At 44.8% G+C, this 22,945-nt stretch overlaps 2 protein-coding genes across 9 annotated transcripts in view; both read left to right on the top strand.

Moving 5' to 3' along the window:
* Positions 1-9,022, top strand: part of LOC147014813 (ubiquitin carboxyl-terminal hydrolase 17-like protein 6) — a 28,281-nt gene extending 19,259 nt beyond the window's left edge. For all 7 annotated transcript variants that reach the window (XM_085853104.1, XM_085853107.1, XM_085853108.1 and 4 more), the window contains 4 exons: positions 1,306-1,475; positions 1,592-1,846; positions 3,692-3,839; positions 8,940-9,022. In XM_085853104.1, the coding sequence (XP_085709230.1) occupies positions 1,306-1,475; positions 1,592-1,846; positions 3,692-3,821 (555 nt within the window). In that variant the 3' untranslated portion in view covers positions 3,822-3,839; positions 8,940-9,022. The remainder of the gene's footprint in view (positions 1-1,305; positions 1,476-1,591; positions 1,847-3,691; positions 3,840-8,939) is intronic.
* A 207-nt stretch (positions 9,023-9,229) lies between these two features.
* Positions 9,230-19,336, top strand: LOC147014812 (uncharacterized). 2 transcript variants are annotated; one of them, XM_085853117.1, is made up of 6 exons: positions 9,230-9,958; positions 10,201-10,270; positions 10,508-10,636; positions 16,789-16,910; positions 17,071-17,252; positions 17,779-19,336. In XM_085853117.1, exons 2-5 carry the CDS (start codon positions 10,248-10,250, stop codon positions 17,145-17,147), a joined length of 351 nt encoding a protein of 116 aa, XP_085709243.1. In that variant the 5' UTR covers positions 9,230-9,958; positions 10,201-10,247; the 3' UTR covers positions 17,148-17,252; positions 17,779-19,336. The 2 variants fall into 2 exon arrangements, with proteins under 2 accessions (XP_085709243.1, XP_085709244.1); XM_085853118.1 differs by having other exon boundaries at positions 9,230-9,975.
* Positions 19,337-22,945: the final 3,609 nt, after the last annotated feature.

Raw genomic sequence — 22,945 nt, 5'->3', positions numbered from 1 at the left:
ATTTTTGATCCGATGATTAAAGTTGCGAATTCCTCCCAATACCTGGTCTTTTTAGTCTCCATATTAAATGACGTGTGCTACATTATTGGTTCACGAAAAAATATTTTCACGAAAAATATAAGTGACCACAATATTCGTTATTGTTGTGTGTCTGTCTGTCTGTCTGTATGTCTGTCTGTTTGTCTGTCTGTCTGTCCCGAGCATAGCTCCGTGGGTTTTGATGTGATCCTGATGAAATTTTGGTGGGAGGTTTATATCATGATCTCGTTGTGTTTTCCTGAAAATGGGCGTGGTCCGCCCATTATGGGCGGAGCTACGCCCAAAAAACGTGTTTTTAGGGGGTAGCCGATTTCAATTTGCATCTTCTCCTCGGGGTTTTGTCGAATCTGACAGGGGTTTTGGTATTTGGTTAGCCCAATCGCACCTGCATAGCCCCACGGAGCTCGATTTTTCATTTTAGGCCCAAGGTTAAGGTCACAAGGTCAAGGACACAAGGTCATGAACTTTGAAAATTTCGAATTTTGACATAAAAATCAGACGACCGCCCAAACTTTGAGATCCAGGATGACAATATTGTTTATGCATAATCTTGAGGTCATTCCCCACCTAAAGTCTTGAAACCATTTTTCTCTATCTCGAACACCTTGCTCGTGGCACCCCCTTCAAGTTTGTTTTTACGCTGATTTCATTAAAGTATGGATAATAATTAATCCGAGGAGTGTGAAATGCCATACAGCCTATATGACGTTATGTTGTTCCTGGAATGTTCCAGAGGAAGTTTTGCACCAAAGGTCATAATCCTTGACCTTTGACCTTGAAAGTTCACAAAGGTGAAATTTTCAAAGTTGCGGGAATCGAACCAGGTTTTCGACCTTCTTCGACGAACTAACTCCATTAAGCTATAGCACGTATCCTGCTTCCTTATTTTAATGTCCACAACATTGTTTTGGGATCTTTAAAGGTTATGCAAAGGTCAAATTTTTTAAGTTGTTGAACGAAACCGGGTTTTCGACATTTTGCAGCTAATAACCTGTCACCCGTACCACATCATGTTGATCATTTTTATAACTTGGTCAAACATTATCACATTGTCTCATCCTTGACTTCTGAAACAATCTACATTGTCAAATACCGCTCGTGAACCATCGTCGTCTTCAGACTAGTGGTCTCTTGCAGACATGAGCTGTGTTACCTTGGGGATTCTAAGGCCACTGAATGGTGAACTTCAAATGGATGAATGTTCTTTCATTACATGTGTTTCTGTCTCATAATGAAATGCTAACCATTGTACGTGCATCCTGGCAGGCCAGCAACGGCAGCTGGTACAGAATGAATGACTCCCTCGTCAATAAAGTGGAATTAAGTGAGGTGTTGCTCCAAAAGGCGTACCTCTTATTCTACAGTCGTTCAACTGGTGCTGCTGGTGGAAATGAACTGAAAAACGATGTTGAGATTGACCTTGGAGATACAAACAGGTAAGTCTGCATCAATGATGTCTTGTTATCATGCACCTTTACATTGCTGTTGTCAATGTGCCACAGATTATTATTGTTGTTCTTTCACACTGCCTTAATATCCCATGTGTCTTCAGGAGCAACAAGCAAGCCCATGCCAAGCCTTGTTGCAAAATTGACAAAGAATATTTGTCAAGGTGCCTGCAAGACTATCTTACGGGAAAAGGTAGCGCTTTGCCGGTGGTACCACCACATATACCAAAGTGTTATGATATGGGCAAGGCTTCTGGATTAAAACGGCGAAGAGATGATGATGATCATGACAATGATGGTGATGGTGACACCAAGAGGGTGTGTCACACTCATGATGATGTGGGATCTCGCCCTGAGCTGTGAGTCCTGTTTCTAACTCGATCACTTTACACAATATAATATCTATAAATACAGATTTTATTTTTGAATAATCTGTCCCATTACATCATCTTTAACCCCCGCTCACCCCACATTCCCCCACCCCGTTTTCTTGTACTATTTCATCCCCACCCTCCTGTTCCTCTCACTCTCTGTGTCGATCACCATTTACTTGATTTAATGAAAGCACTTCTTTAGTCTGAGGGACAATCAATAAGTCCGAGGGCTGACTGAAAGAGCTAATGACAATGTTTCATGTTTTTCTTTTTATTCAGTTTAAACCTTTAACTGGGTGAACACTTGTGTTTACTCTCCAATGTTAAGCCACAGACTTAATGACCAAACAGACTGAAATAAGAGTGATTCATGTTCAGAGAAAGTTCTGTGAACTTCCAGGTACATTTAGTGCTGGCCAAATTTATAAAAGGAGTTTGTGTAGAATCGCTAATTGTGAGATGATCACCCGTTCAAAGTTAATCACCAATCACTGAAGAGTGATTATGTGATGCTCATCAAAACCAAATCACAAGCGTTTAAATAACAAATACACCTTTATACACCAGTGAGGGCAGTTTAAGAGTGAGTTTAAGGCCTTGAAGTAAGCAGAAATAGTTAGAAGTTTACATGAGAAGGTGAATATGGATGTGGTAGGACGATTAGGAGTACGTGGATTCGCTCACGAGGAGGTAGAGAAGAGGATAGGAATAGGGCGGTACCCAGATAAGTATTGACAATATTCGAGGATAGATGCATCCTCTGGAGAAGTATCTTCTTATTTAACGGCACCATTATCCGACCTTGCTTGTGGGGACGGCCGGGGGAAACTTTGCCCAAGTGTTCATGAACCGCCTGGCTCGATGTGATGATCAGTGAGTTAGGGCAGGAATTTGGCCATGGTGCTGGAGATAGCTCGCTTGATCTTTGCAAAGGACACCACAGGATCTTTAAGGTCCAACGAATGCTGGCAGACGGGATTCCTGTTTAACTTCCATCAGAGGGACGGCACACATTGATGAATCACCCTGCCTGTGAAACACCAGGATGACAGTTTTTATAAATGTGTCGGGATTCAAACCCAGGTTAGACAGTTTACAAATGAGTGTCCGTACCTCTTGGCCATCCTGTGAGCCCCCGATGTGGAAGTATGACATTATCACATTTGGCTGGCATTGTAGACTCTCGAAGGAATCATTACGTTGGCTGCTTAATCTAGTACAAGATGACCAAGATCAATGGACTGCCATCCTTTTAAAAATATCTTCCCATTCAAGCTGATTTTTCTTATTTACGCCCGAGTCACTTCAACTGTCTTGGATTGTTCCTTGATGAACCTTGATCACATCAATTAAACCCATTCGTTGCTCTTGAGAAAAATTGTTCTCCTTTTTCTTTCCTGACATGTTGGCGGAGTTGGAACACACAAACTAAAAATTGACGTGTACGCGAGGCCAATGTGGTGTCATTTTGGTTATTTCGTTTGGGAACCTCAAATGGAGCGCGCTGAACAAAATAAATGTTTGACATGTATTGAACTATAACCGAGGCAGACACAACTAATCAGCTGTTTAGGCACACACAACTAATTTGGTATTTAATCACACACAATTGCCGATTTATCTCCCTTCATAAATTGCTACCTGGACGGGTGATTAGCTGTTCATGCACACCAATGTTTTTTTCTGTTTAAGGGTAAGGTGTGCGTTCGCAAGATGCTTGCTGAGTGTGTTTATTAAATTAGCCTTTAGTGTTTTTAAAGCCCAAATAAAGTTTTGATTTTCTGATAAACGACAATATTGTTTTGCATTTCGTACTTCCCTCCCATTCAGACCTCTCCTGAAAACCACGTCACAAGGGGAACAGAGGCAGGGAAAAATGAGGAAGAGGAAGAGGAGTGAGCACGAAGATGATGATGAGGAATTGGGGAATCCAAAGAGAAGAGGACTGGAATGGACTTGACAAGGAATAAAACAAGAGGTAACAACTATAATTGCAGAATTTCACAAACGAGTGTAACACATCTCCCTCCCCTTCCTCTCCATCCACTTCCACTCCTGTAAATTGAAAGAAAGTCACTGAAGTGATGGTTACCTGCTGGAATCTGAAGGGCCTGTGACCAGGTACCATTTCACCAATTATTATCCGATTTGCTTGAAGTAGAAGCCTCCGCGTGTTGAAATCCTTCATTTAGTTTCCAGGTTTGAACATTAACCCCTATGAAATTGAAGACATGCGACCATTGTTTATGTGAATTAGTCTGTACGAATTCTGGTGTGGTATATTTTGTGTCAAATATTATCTCGATTTGTTTAAACTGAAATACTTAGCAGACCAGAAACCTTAATGTTGTCTTGCCCTTCGGGTCCTCACCGAACACAGACGAGAGTTTTGGCAGGAGCTGCTTGCAGCCGATGTTGATCTCTGTAAAGCGTTTGATTCAGTGAATCGGGATGTACTCTGGAGGATTCTTGGTCGTCGTGCGGTGTCACCAAAACGGATCAATCTGATGTCTGAACTACACTCTATTACTGAGAGTGCTGTGAGATGTGGTAGTGTTGTGGGCCAGGTATCGGCGACGAGCACAGCCGCTAGATGGAGCAGCAGAGTCGACTCCACCGAACACCCGGAATTCAGATCGTTACCCTCAGATAACTCCGAAGGTATGGGTCCCTTACAGGACCGTGAATCGTCAATAATTCAGCCACGTGGGACAGGGTTATTTGCCAATCTTCAAAATACCTAGAGACCCACGTGGCGAGCTACCGAGGAATCCACACCCTCGACGGAGCTCGAACGGGACGAGCTGTAACCGTGCTCGACCCGTGCATAACCCGAGCGGATGGTTACCGAGGTCCAGTCGGTTTAAATGCACAACTACTGCAGCAATGGCCTTTATAATTCCCCAACACGCACCGTGCTAAGCCAATGAAGGAAAGGACAGAAACCAGCTGAAACATTCAACAAATGGATATTTATTTACAATAGGGGGGAAGGAACACAGAAGAGCAAAGTTAAACCGACTAAGCGATGCAATCATGTACAGCAAAAAGCACTTTACAATTCCTACTTTTAGATGGTCCCACTGACAGATGCACACCCAAAAGAAACGGACCCAAGTGGTCTTTATTCGGCTCTCCATCCACGGAGGATAGTTCGGCTGGGAGTCAGGATGGCTGGCTACCTGGCCGCGAGCGCGCGGCTGGACGTCCACCCCTTCCCGGAGTTCCGGTCGCCAAAAGACGGACCAGGGCAGCCAGATGCAGACCAGCACCAGCGACGAGACGAGATCAGAGAACAAGACCAGCGACGAGATGAGACCAGACCCAGTGGCAAGACGAGACCAGAACAGACTCAGCGGCAAGATGAGACCAGTGCAGACTCAGCGGCAGGACGAGACCAGAAGAATCGCGACAGGACGAGACCAGAAGAACCACGACAGGACGAGACCAGAAGAACCAGCGTAGACTGACTCGATGACCGTGCCGTCATTCTATTTCTTATCCTCCCCCCCGGGGTCAGGGGGGGGACGTGTCTCATCACCGCGCCCCTCATTTGCCGGGGGAAATCAGTCGTCCCTGTGATTGGTCGGGGGGCGTGTCGAGGCGTCACAGTGGACCACCCCTCAAACAGGGAGAGGAATATGGTCCTGCGCAGGCTGTGCTCATTGGCCGACTGCCGGGGAACTCACTCGCATCTCCCTGATTGGGCAAGAGGGAGGCCAGGCCCTTTTGAACTCCACCCACCGCGAGCGTTATGGCGTCAGGATGGAGCGAAGTTGTGCTGTTGTCGGTGAATACGATATAAAAATCCGATCTATCAAATAACTGCGCAGCGCACGTACACTTCATTCCCATTAGACATAGGGGATGGATTCTAACTAGAAACACATACTTATCGAAATAACTAAGCTACGGGGACGGCTGTCTGTCTGTGTGCACAAGGCTTCCAAATTCGTAACAGTAATACCATGTCTGACTTATTTCCAGTTGTTACTGGAGTTCGTCAGGGGTGTGTACTGGTCCCACACTTTTCAGTGCTTGTATGGACTGGATTCTGGAGAGGATGTCGGAGAGATCAAACTGTGGTTCATCGTTTGGGAATGGCAAGATCTCTGACCTTGATTTCGCAGATGATGCAGTCATCTTTGGGGAGATTCTAGATATCCTTTTGGGGGCCCTCAAGGTGCTTAATGAGGAGTTGGACCCACTGGGATTGTGGGTTTCCTGGGTCAAAACAAAGATCCAGGCTTTGAAAGACGACTTCGATGCTGCCATCTTGTCTGTACCTCTTTGTGGTGAGGATGTTGAGGTAACAGAGAGATTCACTTACCTTGGCATTGATATTCCTGTCTCTGCTGGCTGTTAGCCAGAGGCCAATAGACGTCTGGGTCGGGCCTGAGGAGTCAAGGATTCAATGGATCATGGGGTGTGGCGCTGCCGGTACCTGTGCAGGAGGACGAAAGTGTGAGTTTTCAGGCCCTTGGTGCTTCCAGTCTTGTTCTAAGGCTGTGAGACTTGGACTCTGACCAGGGAGCTGAGATGAAGACTTAATTCCTTTGGCACGGGGTCTCTTTGGAGAATCCTTGGCCCTCACTGGTCTGACTTTGTGTCCAATGAGCGGTTGCTGAGAGAGACTCAAATGAAGTTTGTTACCTGCATAGTCCGTGAGCATCAGCTGCGGCTGTATGGACATGTGGCTCGTTTTCCTGATGCTGTTCCTGCTCACCATATTCTCTCAGCAAGGGAGCCTCATGAGTGGAGGATGCCAATGGGCTGACCATGTGCCTCATGGTTGCAGCAAGTTGATCAGCATCTCAAGGAGATGGGGATGAGCCAGGCATCTCCCTGGGGGATGGCCAGATAGAAGCCCCTGGAGTGCTGGTGGAAAGTGGACGCAGCAACACGCTGCTCCGGCGCATGCTCTGGAGCTGACCTGACCTTTTGGGAATCCTTGAATGCATGTTTGTGCGAAATCTCATTTCTATCCACTCAAATCCAAAGGAACGGTGAAACGGAAAATGTTGATGTTTTAACGTTTCAATTGGGACCCCTTAAATTTAGAATGCGGCCTAATTTTTATTTTTTTTTAAGTGAAAAGAGCAATGTTGGCGAACACACAAGATTGACTTCACCCTGCTGGCCTATGTAAATGCAAACCACATTGAGATAGAAGAGTACGTAGTTGTGATGAAGCTCATGGACTGTGGGAGAACGATTTGTACTTTTCCCCTTTGCGGATTCAACTCGGTTGTGATGAATTGATTGATGTAAGGTTTGCGGATCGCGGTCAATGCACTCTCGAATAATCGTGGGTTGGTGAAATATTTTCAGCATTTATTCACCGAATTGGCATGTACTGTCAAAACAATAACCCCCTCAAATCCCCCAACACTGTTATCACCATCATCTCCATCAACACATCTTTATCGTCGCCATCATCATCATCATCACCATTACATTCCTGGATCAAGTTTATCATGATTATTAATTAAAGTAATTTTCACGATCTGAACACCTCAAGAAAGTAAAGTTTCTTTTATGTTCCAAGTGAAGGACAATAATATTTTATTTTATGTTTTTAATAATTATTTAAGCCTGTTGTTGGCTGAACCCAAACGCAATTGTTTTTTTTTCTGAAAACCATGAAGAATCATCACGGTCTAATTTGAAGGGAAATTAAAAAAAAAAATTTGCCAAACACAAAGTGTTAAAAAGCCCCAGAGTATCCATTTTCGATTTCGCCATGACGTCACACACTGAAGCCATGACGTCACACACTGAAGCCATATTTGAAGGGATTTTGAAGAAACTATTGGAGACAAAAGTAGTGATGGAAACGTTTTAGTGGGAATTGTGGAGCCGTATCATTTCGAGCCTTGTGCTGCAATTCAGAGGAAAAAGGTGGAAGTGTTCATGAAGATGAAAACGCTGGTCACATGATCACTTCAGCTTGGTTGGGTTTTATTTTCCATTCAATTATCAGTTTCTTAGGGAGTGATTTTGTGTTACTTGATAAATTGGTGGTTCATTTGATTTGTAGAAATTTGTGTGAGATCATAGATAATTATTTTTCAGGTGCTCTTGTTGTAACTGCCAGGAAATGGCAACAGGTGTTCAATTCCTTACTCGAATCGCCCATGTACATGTGCTAGTAGCTCGGAAGAGATGGTGTTACAGTTTCGAGCGACGTCTGTTTCTTCCACTTCATCATGGGGATTGCGTTCTCTCTCAATCCTAGCAGATAATCACAAGATCTATCCGTCTCTGTTGTTTCATAATAGTGCTCTGTAAAATATTCCGAGCACAAAAGTTAATATTTTGTCGGCCCGATCCACACTTGGTTATTTCAGACAAACCTTATCCAATTTCTGGCAAACTTGGGGTGTTTTGGCCATTGGTGTAGCATGAATCCATCTCGGTGTGTGTTACTATACAAGCACCAAGGACGCATTGACGAGACATATTTGTGGAAAATCGAAAATTGTTCACCATTTCAGTTAAATCATCCCGCCATGTAACCCGGAGACAGTACGGATATGGTGTTCTACTTCCATGTGTGACTTCACAACTAACCTGAAGAAGAAGAAGATTTCGACTTTTCATCACAAATTTACCGACTTTATAATTTGGAAATCAGACGAAGACACATCATATCTATTTTGTAGGGTATCAAGGGATAGATTAGCGTCGAGCTGGTCTGAGCATTTGGGTTCCACTTTAAGTTGGCTGGATTAACATCTTAGCTTCTTGAGTTCAAATCCCTTTTGTTCTGTTGCAATAACACCAGGTGGGTTGATTCCGCCCATCATCGGCCTTCTGAGGTCGGCAAAATGAGTTCCAGCTTACTGGTATCAAGGGCACTGCATCAGTGGCACAGCTGTACTTCCAGAAATGATGCGATCAGCAGCCACAGGCTGCAGATGAAACAACAACAATTACTCTTTTATTCATGAAAATTAAAAACACAAAATCAATGCACACACATGTTAATTAAGTGTACAGTTTGGTAAAAACGGGTGACAAAGTTTAATGTTATAATCCCAAACCCTGTTTTCCCCAATTCCCCTTAAATTTACAGATCACGGATTGTGGTTCATGGTGATTCTCATGAACGTAACCCTCGTGAATGGCAAACTTCCTGTGCACGGAAAAAGGAGCAAACGGGATTTGGATCATTGCAGAGCGACCTGTGGATTGGAAACTTTGGATTCTCCGGGTTTGTCCTCACCACTCGGCTTTACTCCATCCCACGTTTTCCCCCTTGATGTTTTCCTCTCCATTTAAGACTGATATATGGTTGTTTTGTGACATTCTGTCATTTATGATGGTCGAGTTGTTTGCCAGGTCAAGATGGTTGAGAGTGTTTCCAATGCACTGGGACGATTGAGCTGAACTGACTTTATCTTCTGTTTTTGGAAGAAATTTCTCAGCATTCATGAGGCAGAAACAACGGTGGTGGTAAAATGGACGTGAAAATGATGTCAAGTCTCTTACATCCGTTGTTTGATTATTTCATGCTGTTGTGAGAATTGTAAAAGTTGTGGACAAGAGAGAGTTTAATCTCGTGACCTATTTCTCCTTCCGAAAGGCTGTAGGATATTTAGCTCTAACTCATCACAATTTAAACATTCTCAACAACCAGTTTAATGTGTAAATGTTTGTATTCATTCAAACTGTAAACTCTCCAATGCTATTCAAGTCCAGGATTATCTCAACACTGATCCACGAATTTATAAGCTGATTATATTATTTATGATAATCTAACATCTCAATCAGGAAGAGCAATGACTTTTACAAATCTCCTGCATTCTCTCCTTTGTTACCACATTCAGAGCAAAGGTTATGATCAGTGTGGAGCGTGGATCACATTAAGTGATGAACCTCGCATCATTCCATCGGTCTGGGCTGTTGGAGATTTTGTATCATCTGGAGCCATGTGCACCTGGTCTGGTTGTGGTTGCCTTGTCGTTGCAGGTACTCACCTGGTTTGGTGTGTACATGAAGGCATGGCAGGTCAAGGCTGATCTACAACTGTACTTCTGTATCCGGACACAGATGAGACGATCAAGGAGGCCGTTGCCACCCTCCACCAGCCTTGTATCATATCGTATTGGGTTGACAGATCATGAGCAACACTTCACGCAATTATTCATCTCTTCTGATTTAACATTAAAAAGCTTTCAAATGTTTCTGTTATTTTTCATGATAATGGCCAGGTGGACACCCCCCACCAAGATCATTTCTCATCATACTGGAGTTAAAACTAAACCTGACCCTCTCTTCTTGTCTTTTGGTTCTCTATTTTTTACTCTTTACTCCTCTTTATTTATTTTTGCAAGGAAACTTCTGCATCGATAATGGACACCGCTTTCTCTGGCTCTCCAGGATGATGATCTTTTGCAACCAGAGGTTGTTGACGATACAGAACATGAAAACGTTGAGTTTTTGTGGGTTTTTTTACAAAACATGATTAATTCCTTTATCCTGAGGATTACTTTTCATGTTTAAAAATATTTCACTCTTTCCGTTGGACTGTTTGTTTCACTGACATTTTTTGACAAATTTTCACGAAAATTAAACAAAAAGTTCAATACTTTATGAGATTTCCCCATGTCGTATCATGCTTATACAATTGTGCTTCCGCAGGGATGCAAATTGGAAACTCATTTTTGAAGACGAATCGAGTGTACCCATATCATCCTTTTTCCCAATGCCATGTCGAGACGAACACCATCCGCTCCCTGGATTATTGTTGACACTGTTACCATTGTGGAGGTACGTAGATGGAGGAATTTAACATTGAATAGAGTTGCTTGGTCCGTGGATGTGTTGAAGGCATCTCAATGTGATTAAGTCGGGAACCTGTGAGCTTAGGTATTACGTGTCACCACACAAGGGGTGGTGTCGTGTTAATTAGCTCGAGTTGAAGAATAAGCTTCCCCAGTATGTAATTGCCCCTCTGTGATTTTTTTCCCGATGTTTTTATATTTCAAGATCGGAAATAAAGGTGGGAATACGTCCCTAAAGCCAGGCGTGCGGAGTTGGTGGAGGCCCCGCCTTCCCGGGTTTCATGCGAGCAGGCCATGCCCCAGAGGCAGAGGATATAGGCGTGATAAAGAGGAAGGTTGGCTTGCACATTGTGGGAGGCTTCCTACTAAATAGGACGAGATATCCACAGAGCGCACACACAAGTTTAGTGTGAGGAACACACGAGGCAGAGTTGATTCGGAAGAGAATCAGAGGCGGGAGTTCAGGGCTTGCACGCTTTTGGAGAGCCGTGATTAAGGAGGCAGTACTCATTATTATCTCTTATTAATTACGTAACACACTCGTGCTCAAATGCCACACAAAATACACCACACAAACAAGTCCTGCCGAGGGTCTGCCATCTGATTGCTCTTTTTCTTGTTTGAAATGCAGCAGGGACTGAAGCCAAGCTGTCTGGAACTCTGCAATAGCGGAAACGTCCCTTGTGTGTAGTACTGTAAAAGGTTTGAAGTCCCGGCTGTCATCATCCAAGATTACCTGATGCTAAAAGCGCTGTCACACCTTGACGATTTAGCCAGCAATGGCAACGTATAAAAATGTATGTAAAACGTTGGTGTACGCTGAAATTTTGATGTTTTTTTTAAGTTTTGGTCGTATTCATAACGTGTTGGTCGTATGCATAACATATTAGTAACGGGCACTGAACATTTCGTTGTCTTATAGATAACTTATACCAACGAATGCTTAGCCTGTTGTCGGCGTTCACAACCTATGCCCAACGATAGTTTAACTTAGGCATAGCGCGCTGCACGTATCGCCAACGAACTCGTGGCGGAGCCTGTTAAAAACCTGCCGCGCGCCAATTTAAATCATAACCGCCTGAGAATTAGAAGTGTCAACCACGCAGTCACACCTTGACGATTTAGCCAGCGTATGCCGACCTATGAAAAATGTGTCTAAAACGCTGGCACACGTCGAATACGGTATGGGTAAGTTGTGTATACGTTAAGAGCACGCTGAAAAACGATGAAGTATGCTGTCATATTTCGTGGTATGTTTAGTACGTCGTGAAATTTCAAGCATGCTGAAAATTTTACGACGTACTCGCTGTATGGCTCACACATTCCGCTACGTTGGGAATAAGTTGTAGGCACGATATGCGATCGTTGACACACGTCGACACAAGTTCCTTGTAAGTTACTCACAAGTCGAAACACGTCGAGGTAATGTTTAGCATACCCGAAACTTATTTTCTCCGTCAAGGCACATTTTCTTTTTTTCTCCTTGGCTCCGTGAAGGCACGTGACGAAATATCTGAAGTTGTTGTTGTTGTTGTTGTTGTTGTTGTTGTTGTTGTTTTTTTAGTCTATCACGAATTTCAAAATCTATTCGGACATTTGCTTTTAAGTTTCGACGTCGGCGTGACAATATCCTCAAACAGAAAATATTCACAGAGGAGGAACTAAGAATAAGACATGAGCAAACTGAAGAGGCAATCGGACGTGACGTAACGGCACGTGACGAAATATCGGAAGTTATTGTTGTTTTTTATTTTTTATTTTTTAAACGCTGCCAATACGCCATTATACGGTCGCTGTAAATTAGAAACACGTTCAGTAAGTTCTGTGGTCGTCCGGAAGACGTCAATCAAATACGTCTACAAACGTCAATATGCGTTGGAGGTACGTTACATATAGGTTCAAAGCACGTTACTCATAGGTTACAAATAAGTTTTGGGTACACTAAACATTATCTCGACGTGTTTCGACTTATGAGTAACTTACAAGTAACGTTCCTCGACGTGTGTCAACGATTGCATAACGTGCCTCGACGTGTGTCATCGATCGTGTAACGTGCCTCCAAAACGTTACTCATAGGTGTAATGTCGTGGTGGAGGTGCGCCAAGGCAGACATGAGCGAGGGGATAGCACAACCCTGCTTTATTGCCACGAGCGAGAGTGTGAGCGTACGATGCCCGTAACTCCACTTTATTACGTACTCGATGCACTCTACAGCCACACGACCTGCAGGCTCCACAGACCACAACGGCTACAACCACGCCTCAGGCGGCGCGCACTCCTATATCCCGTGCAAGCACGTGACCACTCCAAAACCACTCCTCCACGCCTCCACCACACTCCCCGCATCACGCCCTGCACCCGCAGGCCCAGTACACCACACTCCTCCCTCCTAAAACTATGATTATAAAACGACCATCATCATAATAAGCATAATCGGCACAGAATACCATGATATAAAAGCAGAGAGGTACAAAAACGATAATAACCAAAAAGCATAGGCACATCACACCATATAACGTGTCGATGCGAGCGAGTTGAACAGCAATGGACAGGTTCCGAAGACTGAGTTGCACGACAAACCCACAAAAACCCTGACCGCGTTACAGATATCAAGACGCAAGGCGGGAAACACAGCATCACTACGCAGCAGAAGCACCCCCAGGCGACTCATGCTTACACGCCCTCCGGCGAGGTCGCGACGACCTCCCGAGCAAACCTCCCCCGGCACCATCAAACGCCCCCGGCCGACAAGGCGGCACATCACCCCCAGACAGACCTGAATCAGATAAACATTCCGAGCCCGGAAGCTCGTTGTCTGGACCTCGTGGCGCCAGTGCAGCCGACCTTGGCGAGTACAGAGGTTTGTGCCGCCCGGCGCCAAACCCGTCTGACCTTGGGCGGTGACGCTGAACAGCGCCGTCGGCTGGGCGCACTATCAACCCCATAACAAACCCACGCATTACAATCAGCCGAGATTCCAACGTACGTCCAAACGGCATTGGCAAGAACAGAGAGTTGCGCCCCAGGGCGTCAGGCACGTCTGACCTTGGCGAACCCAGGAGTGGGGGTGACGCTGAACAGCGAACCAGCCCCGGCTCTGAGCCGATCTCTGAGTCCCACACGCGAGTCTAACCGGCAACTAGCCGGCTGCAGTCCCAGCAATCCCACACAAAACCACACATCACATCCAGTCATGCCATAAAGCAACAAGAACATCGTCTGCGCAGATGCAAACTCCCCTTTTCATACAGCGCGTTCTCCCAATATAATCCCCACACATGACAGGGTAGCGACCCGTGGACTGCCCTCACAGCTGGAGACCAGAAAGACCTCTTTATTTGCCACGATCGCCCCCAAGGCCTTCATATCACATTGGTCATATCGAACATTCCATCGATTGATCCCAGCCAAACATATGCTCACACATGAACTGTCAGCATTTATTTTAACAATGCTAAACTGCATCACTCGAGCAATGAAAATCAAATACGCAACGAACAGCAACCCATGAATCACATCACGTGTCCGTCTCTCGGTCGTCGTCGCGACGTTGCGATGACCTGCTTGTCGTCGATGGTCGCGATCCGCGAACTTCTTGAACGTGACTGACTCGCTCCAATCTCCCGCTGAAATCGCCAGAACGACACGGGTGCACAGTGTATCATGAGCGCAGCCGAAGCACGAGAGCTCATCGCGGCTGGCATGGCTCCCGTTGCTCCAGAACTGTACATCATCGTCGCAGGAAGCAATGAATGGCCGCTCCCGTTGCATCGTTGCGGCTCCTGCCGCCAGAACCTCGCCCTCGGGTCTCGAAGGAGGCACCGGAGCACCTGGAGGTACGAACTGGAGATCCAGCCCGAGGTGGGCCAACCAGTCCCGGCCCAAAAGGGCGGGCCCCTCCCCTCGTACCACAAACACCGAGAGTAGGGCGCTTCGACCCCGGTAGACCACCGAGACGTCTGCCACCACAAGCGGTGCAATCGCTTCGCCGGTGTACGTGCACAGTGACAAAGTCGTCTTGACCAGGTGAACACCGCGAAGACCACGAGCCGCCCGCTCGCCCATGACCGACACTGCGACCCCGGTGTCAACTTGAAATACGATCGGCTCGCCATTCACCTCGACCTCCACTGTGATTGGTCTTGTCACCTCCGGACCAATCACAGTGGAGGTCGAGGTGAATGTTTAGTCGTTTGTTAAGATGTTGAAACGGGCTTTGCGCGGGGGGGGGGGGGGGGTTGCACCTGTGCAGACGGTGGTCGATGTCTTTTTGCTCCATTACAAGAACGCAGTTCATCCTGTCACGGGTGATTCGCCTGCCATTCGTCTCTATGGACAGGCATTGCGGTCCAGACTGGATTTGCTGCGACCTGGAGGGTCGGGGAGTGGGGCGGTGTCGCGTCTGACGCGGCTGCGCGGCTTCGATGTGTGGAAGTGGCACGTGGACCAAATGCATGATTGCTGTTCAGCGTCACCCCCCCCCCACACCTCCCCGGGCCGAACGATGTGGGACACCCACCCGTAATGTCGCCGGCACCTGACGTTGTATCGCCAGGGCCGGATGTGCCGACGCCCAGGGGGTCTTCGCCTGATGCTGTCCTACCCGGGGACGTCGGGCAGGCTGGTCGGCCAGGGATGGTTGGTATTGCGGATGGCACGAGTCCGGCGAGGGTGTCACCTCGACCGAGCCGGGACAGGGTGCGGCTGCGGTCATTGGAGGATTATGAGTGTTGATGGGTTTCAAGTGGTCATGTTATGATTGTCCTTTCATCATTTGACTTGTCATTTTACGAGGGGAGGAGTGTGCTGTGTCACGCGATTGGGTTTTCGTATATCATGCCTCGCCCGCTCGGGGTGGCAGGAATGTGCTTCTGGTCGCGCAATAAAGCAGAGCTGATGCTGGCAAAAAAAAAAAATAAATTGGTTGTAGCCGTTGTGGTCTGTGGAGCCTGCTGGTCGTGTGGCTGTAGAGTGCATCGAGTACGTAATAAAGTGGAGTTACGGGCATCGTACGCTCACACTCTCGCTTGAGGCAATAAAGCAGGGTTGTGCTATCCCCTCGCTCATGTCTGCCTTGGCGCACCTCTACCACGACATTACATTTGACGAACGAGGGGATAGCACAACCCTGCTTTATTGCCACGAGCGAGAGTGTGAGCGTACGATGCCTGTAACTCCACTTTATTACGTACTCGATGCACTCTACACCCACACGACCTGCAGGCTCCACAGACCACAACGGCTACAACCACGCCTCAGGCGGCGCGCACTCCTATATCCCATGCAAGCACGTGACCACTCCAAAACCACTCCTCCACGCCTCCACCACGCTCCCCGCATCACGCCCTGCACCCGCAGGCCCAGTACACCACAATAGGTTATAAATAAGTTTTGGGTACGCTAATCATTACCTCGACGTGTTTCGACTATGAGTAACTTACAAGTAACGTGTGTCGACTTGTGTCAACGATCGCAGAATGTGCCTACAACTTATGGCCAGCATAGCGGAACGTGTGAGTCATACGCTGGCATATGTCATACAATTTCAAGCATGCTAAAATTTGAGGAGAACCACAAAGTACAATGATGAAAGCCAGCGTACTACGACGTATGGCAGCGTGCTCTTAACGTATACAAACTTACCCATAACGTATTCGACGTGTGCCGGCGTTTTAGCCCAATTTTGCATACGTCAGGCATACGTTGGCTAAATCGTCAAGGTGTGACAGGGCCTTAAGCGCTGGCAAGGTCGATCGATGAAAAAACTGTAGCGCCTCTCAGCTCAGCAAAAAGTCCTCCATGTGAGGCAATGGATGAATCCACAAATATCCCTTTGTTGGGCTCCCACCAATTGATACACATCCAAACTACCCCTGATTTATTCTGATTGACAACTATTGGAGATACCCAGGGAGATGCATCAACTTTCTCAAAAATGCCTATCTCTAGGAGGGTTTCAGTTCGTCTGAGACGGTTTGTCTTACAGAGAGTGGGAAGCCATTACAATTTTGGTTGTGTAGGAGCCGTATCAGTTCAAACTTTAACCTTCTGCATGAACTCCTTTGCACATCCTTTGGGTGTCACAGAATCCACATGCGTTCCTAGCACTGAAACGGTTCGCTCTTGCTCTGATGTCAGTACAGAATCGCCTCCAATGTGGTCCATTCCCAGCAGTGGTGAATCAGACTTGATGATGTCGAATGTGGCTGGAGCTGTAACACTGTCATCAAAAACAGTGGCACGTCGGCACCCCAGTACATGTAAGTCATCTCTCGAGTAAGTGACTAATTTAACAAAAGACTCGGTCAAAGAGCAGTTGGTAAAATGTCTGTGGTACAGCTGTTTTGGCAGAATAGGGACTGCAGGTATGCCCAGCAGGTGCTTCGATTTGTACCTTACAGATAATTTTGTCTTTTGTAGGTTCAGCATCGTTCAGGGAAAGCACAGTCACTTCAAGGACTATGATCTCACAAACCTCTTTCTGGGCAGAATGGTAGAATTTTAAGAAGTGTCCCACTTTCCCACATGCCTTACATTTTACCTTTAAATCAGGGCAAGAAGTCGCATTTGCAAAGTGGTTTGCACACCCACAATTGTCGCAGGTATTGTGTTTATTCGTGGATAAAATGTCAGCAGCACGGGTTGGAGATTAAGTAACTGCATGTTTGGTGTTGATTGCTTGGACCGAAGCTGAATCAGACAGTATATTTGCATTCAGCAATGCTGATTCAGTTTGACAGACCATATTGACTGCTCTTGTTAAAGTATGGTTTGGATCTAACAGCAGTCTTTCACAAATCCTGTTATTGGAAACACGTGCTACAAGTTGATCAAGTTGCATCTCCTCGTCCATTTCACCAAACTCACAAATGGTGGAAAGGTCACACAAGGCCGCAACATATAGATTGACGGTCTCCTCAGGCCTCTGAGATCTCTGGCGGAATTTGTAACATTCAGCAACCACGTTGATTTTCGGTACAAAATGCTTTTCTAAAGGTCCGAGCACAACACATCAACCAAGAGTCAGGCCAGCGACACCTGCTGGCCTAGGTTTTGCCTGTTTGCCTTGCCTTGCCAATACCCCTTACTCATTTGCCTTGCCTGTTTGCCTTGTCACCTTACCCAAAGGACAACTCACATGCCATGCCTGAGAGATTACTGACCATGGCATGTTGGAGACCATTTGTGCCATCACTTTGCTGCCAGTGAGGGACCATTTGTGGCCATGCCGACCTGTTGTTAGAGATCACCGCTGAAGACCCATAATTATTGAACAGTGTTTTGTGTTTTAAAAGTGTTGAACCACCTGGTCATATGTGCATCGATAAAAATGGAATTTTAACCCACAAGTTGCACACCTTGAGTGAGTGTGTCATCGTAGTAGTTACACAACACATTATGTTTAATTGTTTTTCTTTTTGGGGACATGAAAGTAAATAATTTTTTCATGTACAAAATGTCACACCCAGGGATCCAATAAGTTAGTTGTTTGTGCTCATTGGGTACACTGGAGTGACCGGCAGCCTCAGGATGAGCCCGATACAGGGGAGGGGGTAATGTCACGGATTTTAGAGACCCCCAGTGTGGCGCATTCCAAATCACATAAAATCCTAGTTTAGTTATGTCATCATATTTTGTGCAGCAAAACTTGGGAATCCAGCATTCAGTATGGGAGTGGAACATGTGTTGTGTTCGTAGCAGCATCAACCCCATTGTAGTTCTTTATCTATCTGTCGATCTCTCTCAAACACAACCAACACGCTTTACATGTCTCCACACCACAAACCAACGACCTCACACGTGGAAGGCTAAGCAGACATGGTAGCCCATGCAGTGTGAGTCGGACTGAGCCACGGCAACAAAGCGGTTACGCAAGCACCCCGTACCTCATCACTTTCACTATATCTGTCTCTCTTGCTCATCTTCTTTTTCCTGGAATGAGAGTGACACCTTTGTTATTTGTACTAAGTTCTGTGACTAAGGGGCTTATGTGCATAGATGAGGCTTTTCCATTTGTGACACTGATTGACCTCCTAAGTATGTGCCTTTGTGAAAAAAAATCTCTTCCAAACTGTCTGTCAGCTTCCATTGGTCTGACATGGTGTGCTGCAGATGGGGAGTTCTCCCAAGCTGTTCCATTTTGAGTCATAGTTTGTCAACACGTACACCTGCGGTAAAACTCGGCTGTATCCAGGAATCAGTTGCGCGTTGGGAAGCATCGTTCCCTCTCTGTAATGTTTAATTTGCCGTGACAGTAAAGCGGGATTGGGATGTTGAACCCGACGACAATTAAATGTCTAGCGGCGTCTGTGGTTGTTGAAGAACCTGTCACACCGCAGAGTTATCTGCGGGGCGGTGGCTTCCAGATCGCTATCAGGGAAGTCGATTGTGAGAACTCCCCTTATAATACCAATATCAATATGTTCCTTGTGAAGAAGAATGTCAAACAGACTGAAATTAAATGGGATATACTGTTTGGTCAATGTGGTGATGAATGTCTCCAAAAGGTTGTGTTTCAAAAATAGCCGTTAATTGGTGACAATCTTGAGCATTCTCCTTTCAACCAACTGTTGTCACTCAAGCAAATTTTCAGTGTTGAATATCTATAAAATCATAGAAACCAAAGTGTATTGTTGTATCATTTGTGGAATTAAATATTTTAACAACCAAAGTTGTCCAGGTCTTTTTGGAACACCCTGTAAAATCAAAGACAAAATGATGTCGCAACAACTCCACGTTGTGAAGGACAACGTGATACTGAGGATAAGGGAGGTTGGAGGGATGAATGAGCTCAGAGAGTACCCACCAATCAATCAGCCGCACACCTTCTCAAAAATGGCAAGTAAATCACTTGAAATTTCACCAATGAGGGTATGCAAGGTTTGAAATCATCGCCGAGATAACAACAGTGCAATGTCTGACAGGTAGATTACATGAGTGGAGGGAGTTCAGGAAAGAATACCTCACTGGGTATTATATAAGAAGAGAAGTTGAACATCCACAGATCAACACACAGCGGGTTGAAGTTTATCCGTCGTGGTCAGAGAACAGGTGAGTCACTGAACATTCCCAGGTTTACAATCAGAAGACCCTGATGAGTCCTTCACTGGTTTTAAATAGTTTACAAAGCTTGAAAATGTGTGTGACAGCTCAGGAGAACGTGTCATTGCCTTCTCCTACTCATCATCTGAAAACTGTTCTTTTATTTTTCTCCTCAGGTTGTTATTGTAGTACTGCAGCATAGCAAACCAATTGTTCAAATTTGCATAAAAGCACCAAAATTGGTACACATGTAAAATAATAAGCTGACCAAGGCACAATCTTGGGTGGCTCCATATCCAGAATTGTTTGGAATACATTATTCTACATGTGTACCAATTTTGGTGCTTTTATGCAAATTTGAACAATTGATCTGAAATATTAGACTATGCTGCTGGACTATTGATGATGAAGGTGATGATGATGTTGTTATTACTAATTTAACAGCCAATAAAGCCAGTGATGCCTGCTGTCCTCGTTTGTCAGTTACCTTTCCCTGCCTTGTTTACCTTTCCCTGCCTTGTTTACCTTTTCCTGCCTTGTTTACCTTTCCCTACCTTGTTTACCTTTCCCTGCCTTGTTTACCTTTCCCTGCCTTGTTAACCTTTCCCTACCTTGTTTACCTTTCCCTGCCTTGTTTACCTTTCCCTGCCTTGTTTACCTTTCCCTGCCTTATTAGAAGGGTTAAACCATTTTTCTACATTTTATTACGTTGATAAAATACGGTGACGTCATGTTTGGACCAAGACAGTTTGGTATGTACAAGTATGTACTACTTCGTCATGGTGTAATGGATATGTTCAAACATCGACACTCACCCGTCCACTTCGTGTCCAATGTTGAAGTGATCAAGAGTTCAGTGACGAACTCAATCCGTGACTCAGTATCTTCTCCGAGTCCGGACCGGACACACTCCATTGATGTTCTTCAAGAAATCTTTATTTGATATTTTATTTTATTTCCCCCAAACACGACGCGGACGGGAAAACCAAAGTGTAAATTCACTGCAGAAGTAAAAATAAAATTCCCGCGTTTTTAAAGTGGTCGAGAAGAATGAGAAACCGAGTGCTTGCGATATCGAGCTGGTACGTACATCTGTGTGGTGTATAAAGGTGTTATTGTAGTGTATAAAGGTGTTATTGTAGTGTATAAAGGTGTTATTGTGGTGTGTAAAGGTGTTATTGTGGTGTATAAAGGTGTTATTGTAGTGTATAAAGGTGTTATTGTAGTGTATAAAGGTGCTATTGTGGTGTATAAAGGTGTTATTGTAGTGTATAAAGGTGTTATTGTCGTGTATAAAGGTGTTATTGTCGTGTATAAAGGTGTTATTGTGGTGTATAAAGGTGTTATTGTGGTGTATAAAGGTGTTATTGTGGTGTGTAAAGGTGTTATTGTGGTGTGTAAAGGTGTATAAAGGTGTTATTGTGGTGTATAAAGGTGTTATTGTGGTGTATAAAGGTGTTATTGTGGTGTGTAAAGGTGTATAAAGGTGTTATTGTGGTGTGTAATGGTGTATAAAGGTGATATTGTGGTGTATAAAGGTGTTATTGTGGTGTATAAAGGTGTTATTGTGGTGTATAAAGGTGTTATTGTAGTGTATAAAGGTGTTATTCTGGTGTATGAAGGTGTTATTGTAGTGTGTTGAGGTGTTATTGTGGTGTATAAAGGTGTTATTGTGGTGTATAAAGGTGTGATTGTGGTGTATAAAGGTGATATTGTGCTATATAAAGGTGTTATTGCAGTGTATAAAGGTTTTTTGTTGTGTATAAAGGTGTTATTGTGGTGTGTAAAGGTGTATAAAGGTGTTATTGTGGTGTATAAAGGTGTTATTGTGGTGTGTAAAGGTGTTATTGTGGTGTGTAAAGGTGTTATTGTGGTGTGTAAAGTTGTTATTGTGGTGTGTAAAGGTGTATAAAGGTGTTATTGTGGTGTATAAAGGTGTTATTGTGGTGTATAAAGTTGTTATTGTGGTGTGTAAAGGTGTATAAAGGTGTTATTGTGGTGTATAAAGGTGTTATTGTGGCGTGTAAAGGTGTTATTGTGGTGTGTATAAAGGTGTTATTGTGGTGTGTAAAGGTGTATAAAGGTGTTATTGTGGTGTGTAATGGTGTTATTGTGGTGTGTAAAGGTGTATAAAGGTGTTATTGTGGTGTATAAAGGTGTTATTGTGGTGTATAAAGGTGTTATTGTGGTGTGTAAAGGTGTATAAAGGTGTTATTGTGGTGTGTAATGGTGTATAAAGGTGATATTGTGGTGTATAAAGGTGTTATTGTGGTGTATAAAGGTGTTATTGTGATGTGTAAAGGTGTTATTGTAGTGTATAAAGGTGTTATTCTGGTGTATGAAGGTGTTATTGTAGTGTATAAAGGTGTTATTGTGGTGTATAAAGGTGTTATTGTGGTGTATAAAGGTGTTATTGTGGTGTATAAAGGTGTTATTGTGGTATATAAAGGTGTTATTGCAGTGTATAAAGGTGTTTTGTTGTGTATAAAGGTGTTATTGTGGTGTGTAAAGGTGTATAAAGGTGTTATTGTGGTGTATAAAGGTGTTATTGTGGTGTGTAAAGGTGTTATTGTGGTGTGTAAAGGTGTTATTGTGGTGTGTAAAGTTGTTATTGTGGTGTGTAAAGGTGTATAAAGGTGTTATTGTGGTGTATAAAGGTGTTATTGTGGTGTATAAAGTTGTTATTGTGGTGTGTAAAGGTGTTATTGTGGTGTATAAAGGTGTTATTGTGGCGTGTAAAGGTGTTATTGTGGTGTGTATAAAGGTGTTATTGTGGTGTGTAAAGGTGTTATTGTGGCGTGTAAAGGTGTTATTGTGGTGTATAAAGGTGTTATCAGGTCAGGTCAGGTATGGGAGCATGTGCCAGAACAGCACGTCGCTGCGTCCACTTTCCGCCGGTACTCCAGGGGCCTCTGTCTGGCCATCCCCCAGGCAGATGCCAGGCCCATCCCCATCTCCTTGAGATGATGGTCAACCTGTTGCAACCATGAGGCACGTGGTCGACCCACTGGCCTCCTCCACTCATGAGACTCCCTCGCTGAGAGAATCTGGTGAGCAGGATCAGAGTCAGGAAAACGAGCCACATGTCCATACAGCCGCAACTGACGCTCACGGACTATGCAGGTAACAAATCTCATCCGAGTCTCTCTCAGCAACCGCTCGTTGGACACAAAATCCGACCAGCGATAGCCAAGGATTCTCCGAAGAGACCTGGTACCAAAGGAATTAAGTCTCCGTCTCAGATCCTTGGTCA

The sequence above is a fragment of the Eptatretus burgeri genome, chromosome 13 (genome assembly GCF_056783735.1).
Source record: "Eptatretus burgeri isolate ZD-2024b chromosome 13, Ebu_testis_v1, whole genome shotgun sequence".
Classification (NCBI taxonomy): Eukaryota; Metazoa; Chordata; class Myxini; order Myxiniformes; family Myxinidae; genus Eptatretus; species Eptatretus burgeri.
The sequence above is the reverse complement of the archived record's forward strand: the minus strand, read 5'-3'. Positions and strand labels throughout refer to the sequence as shown.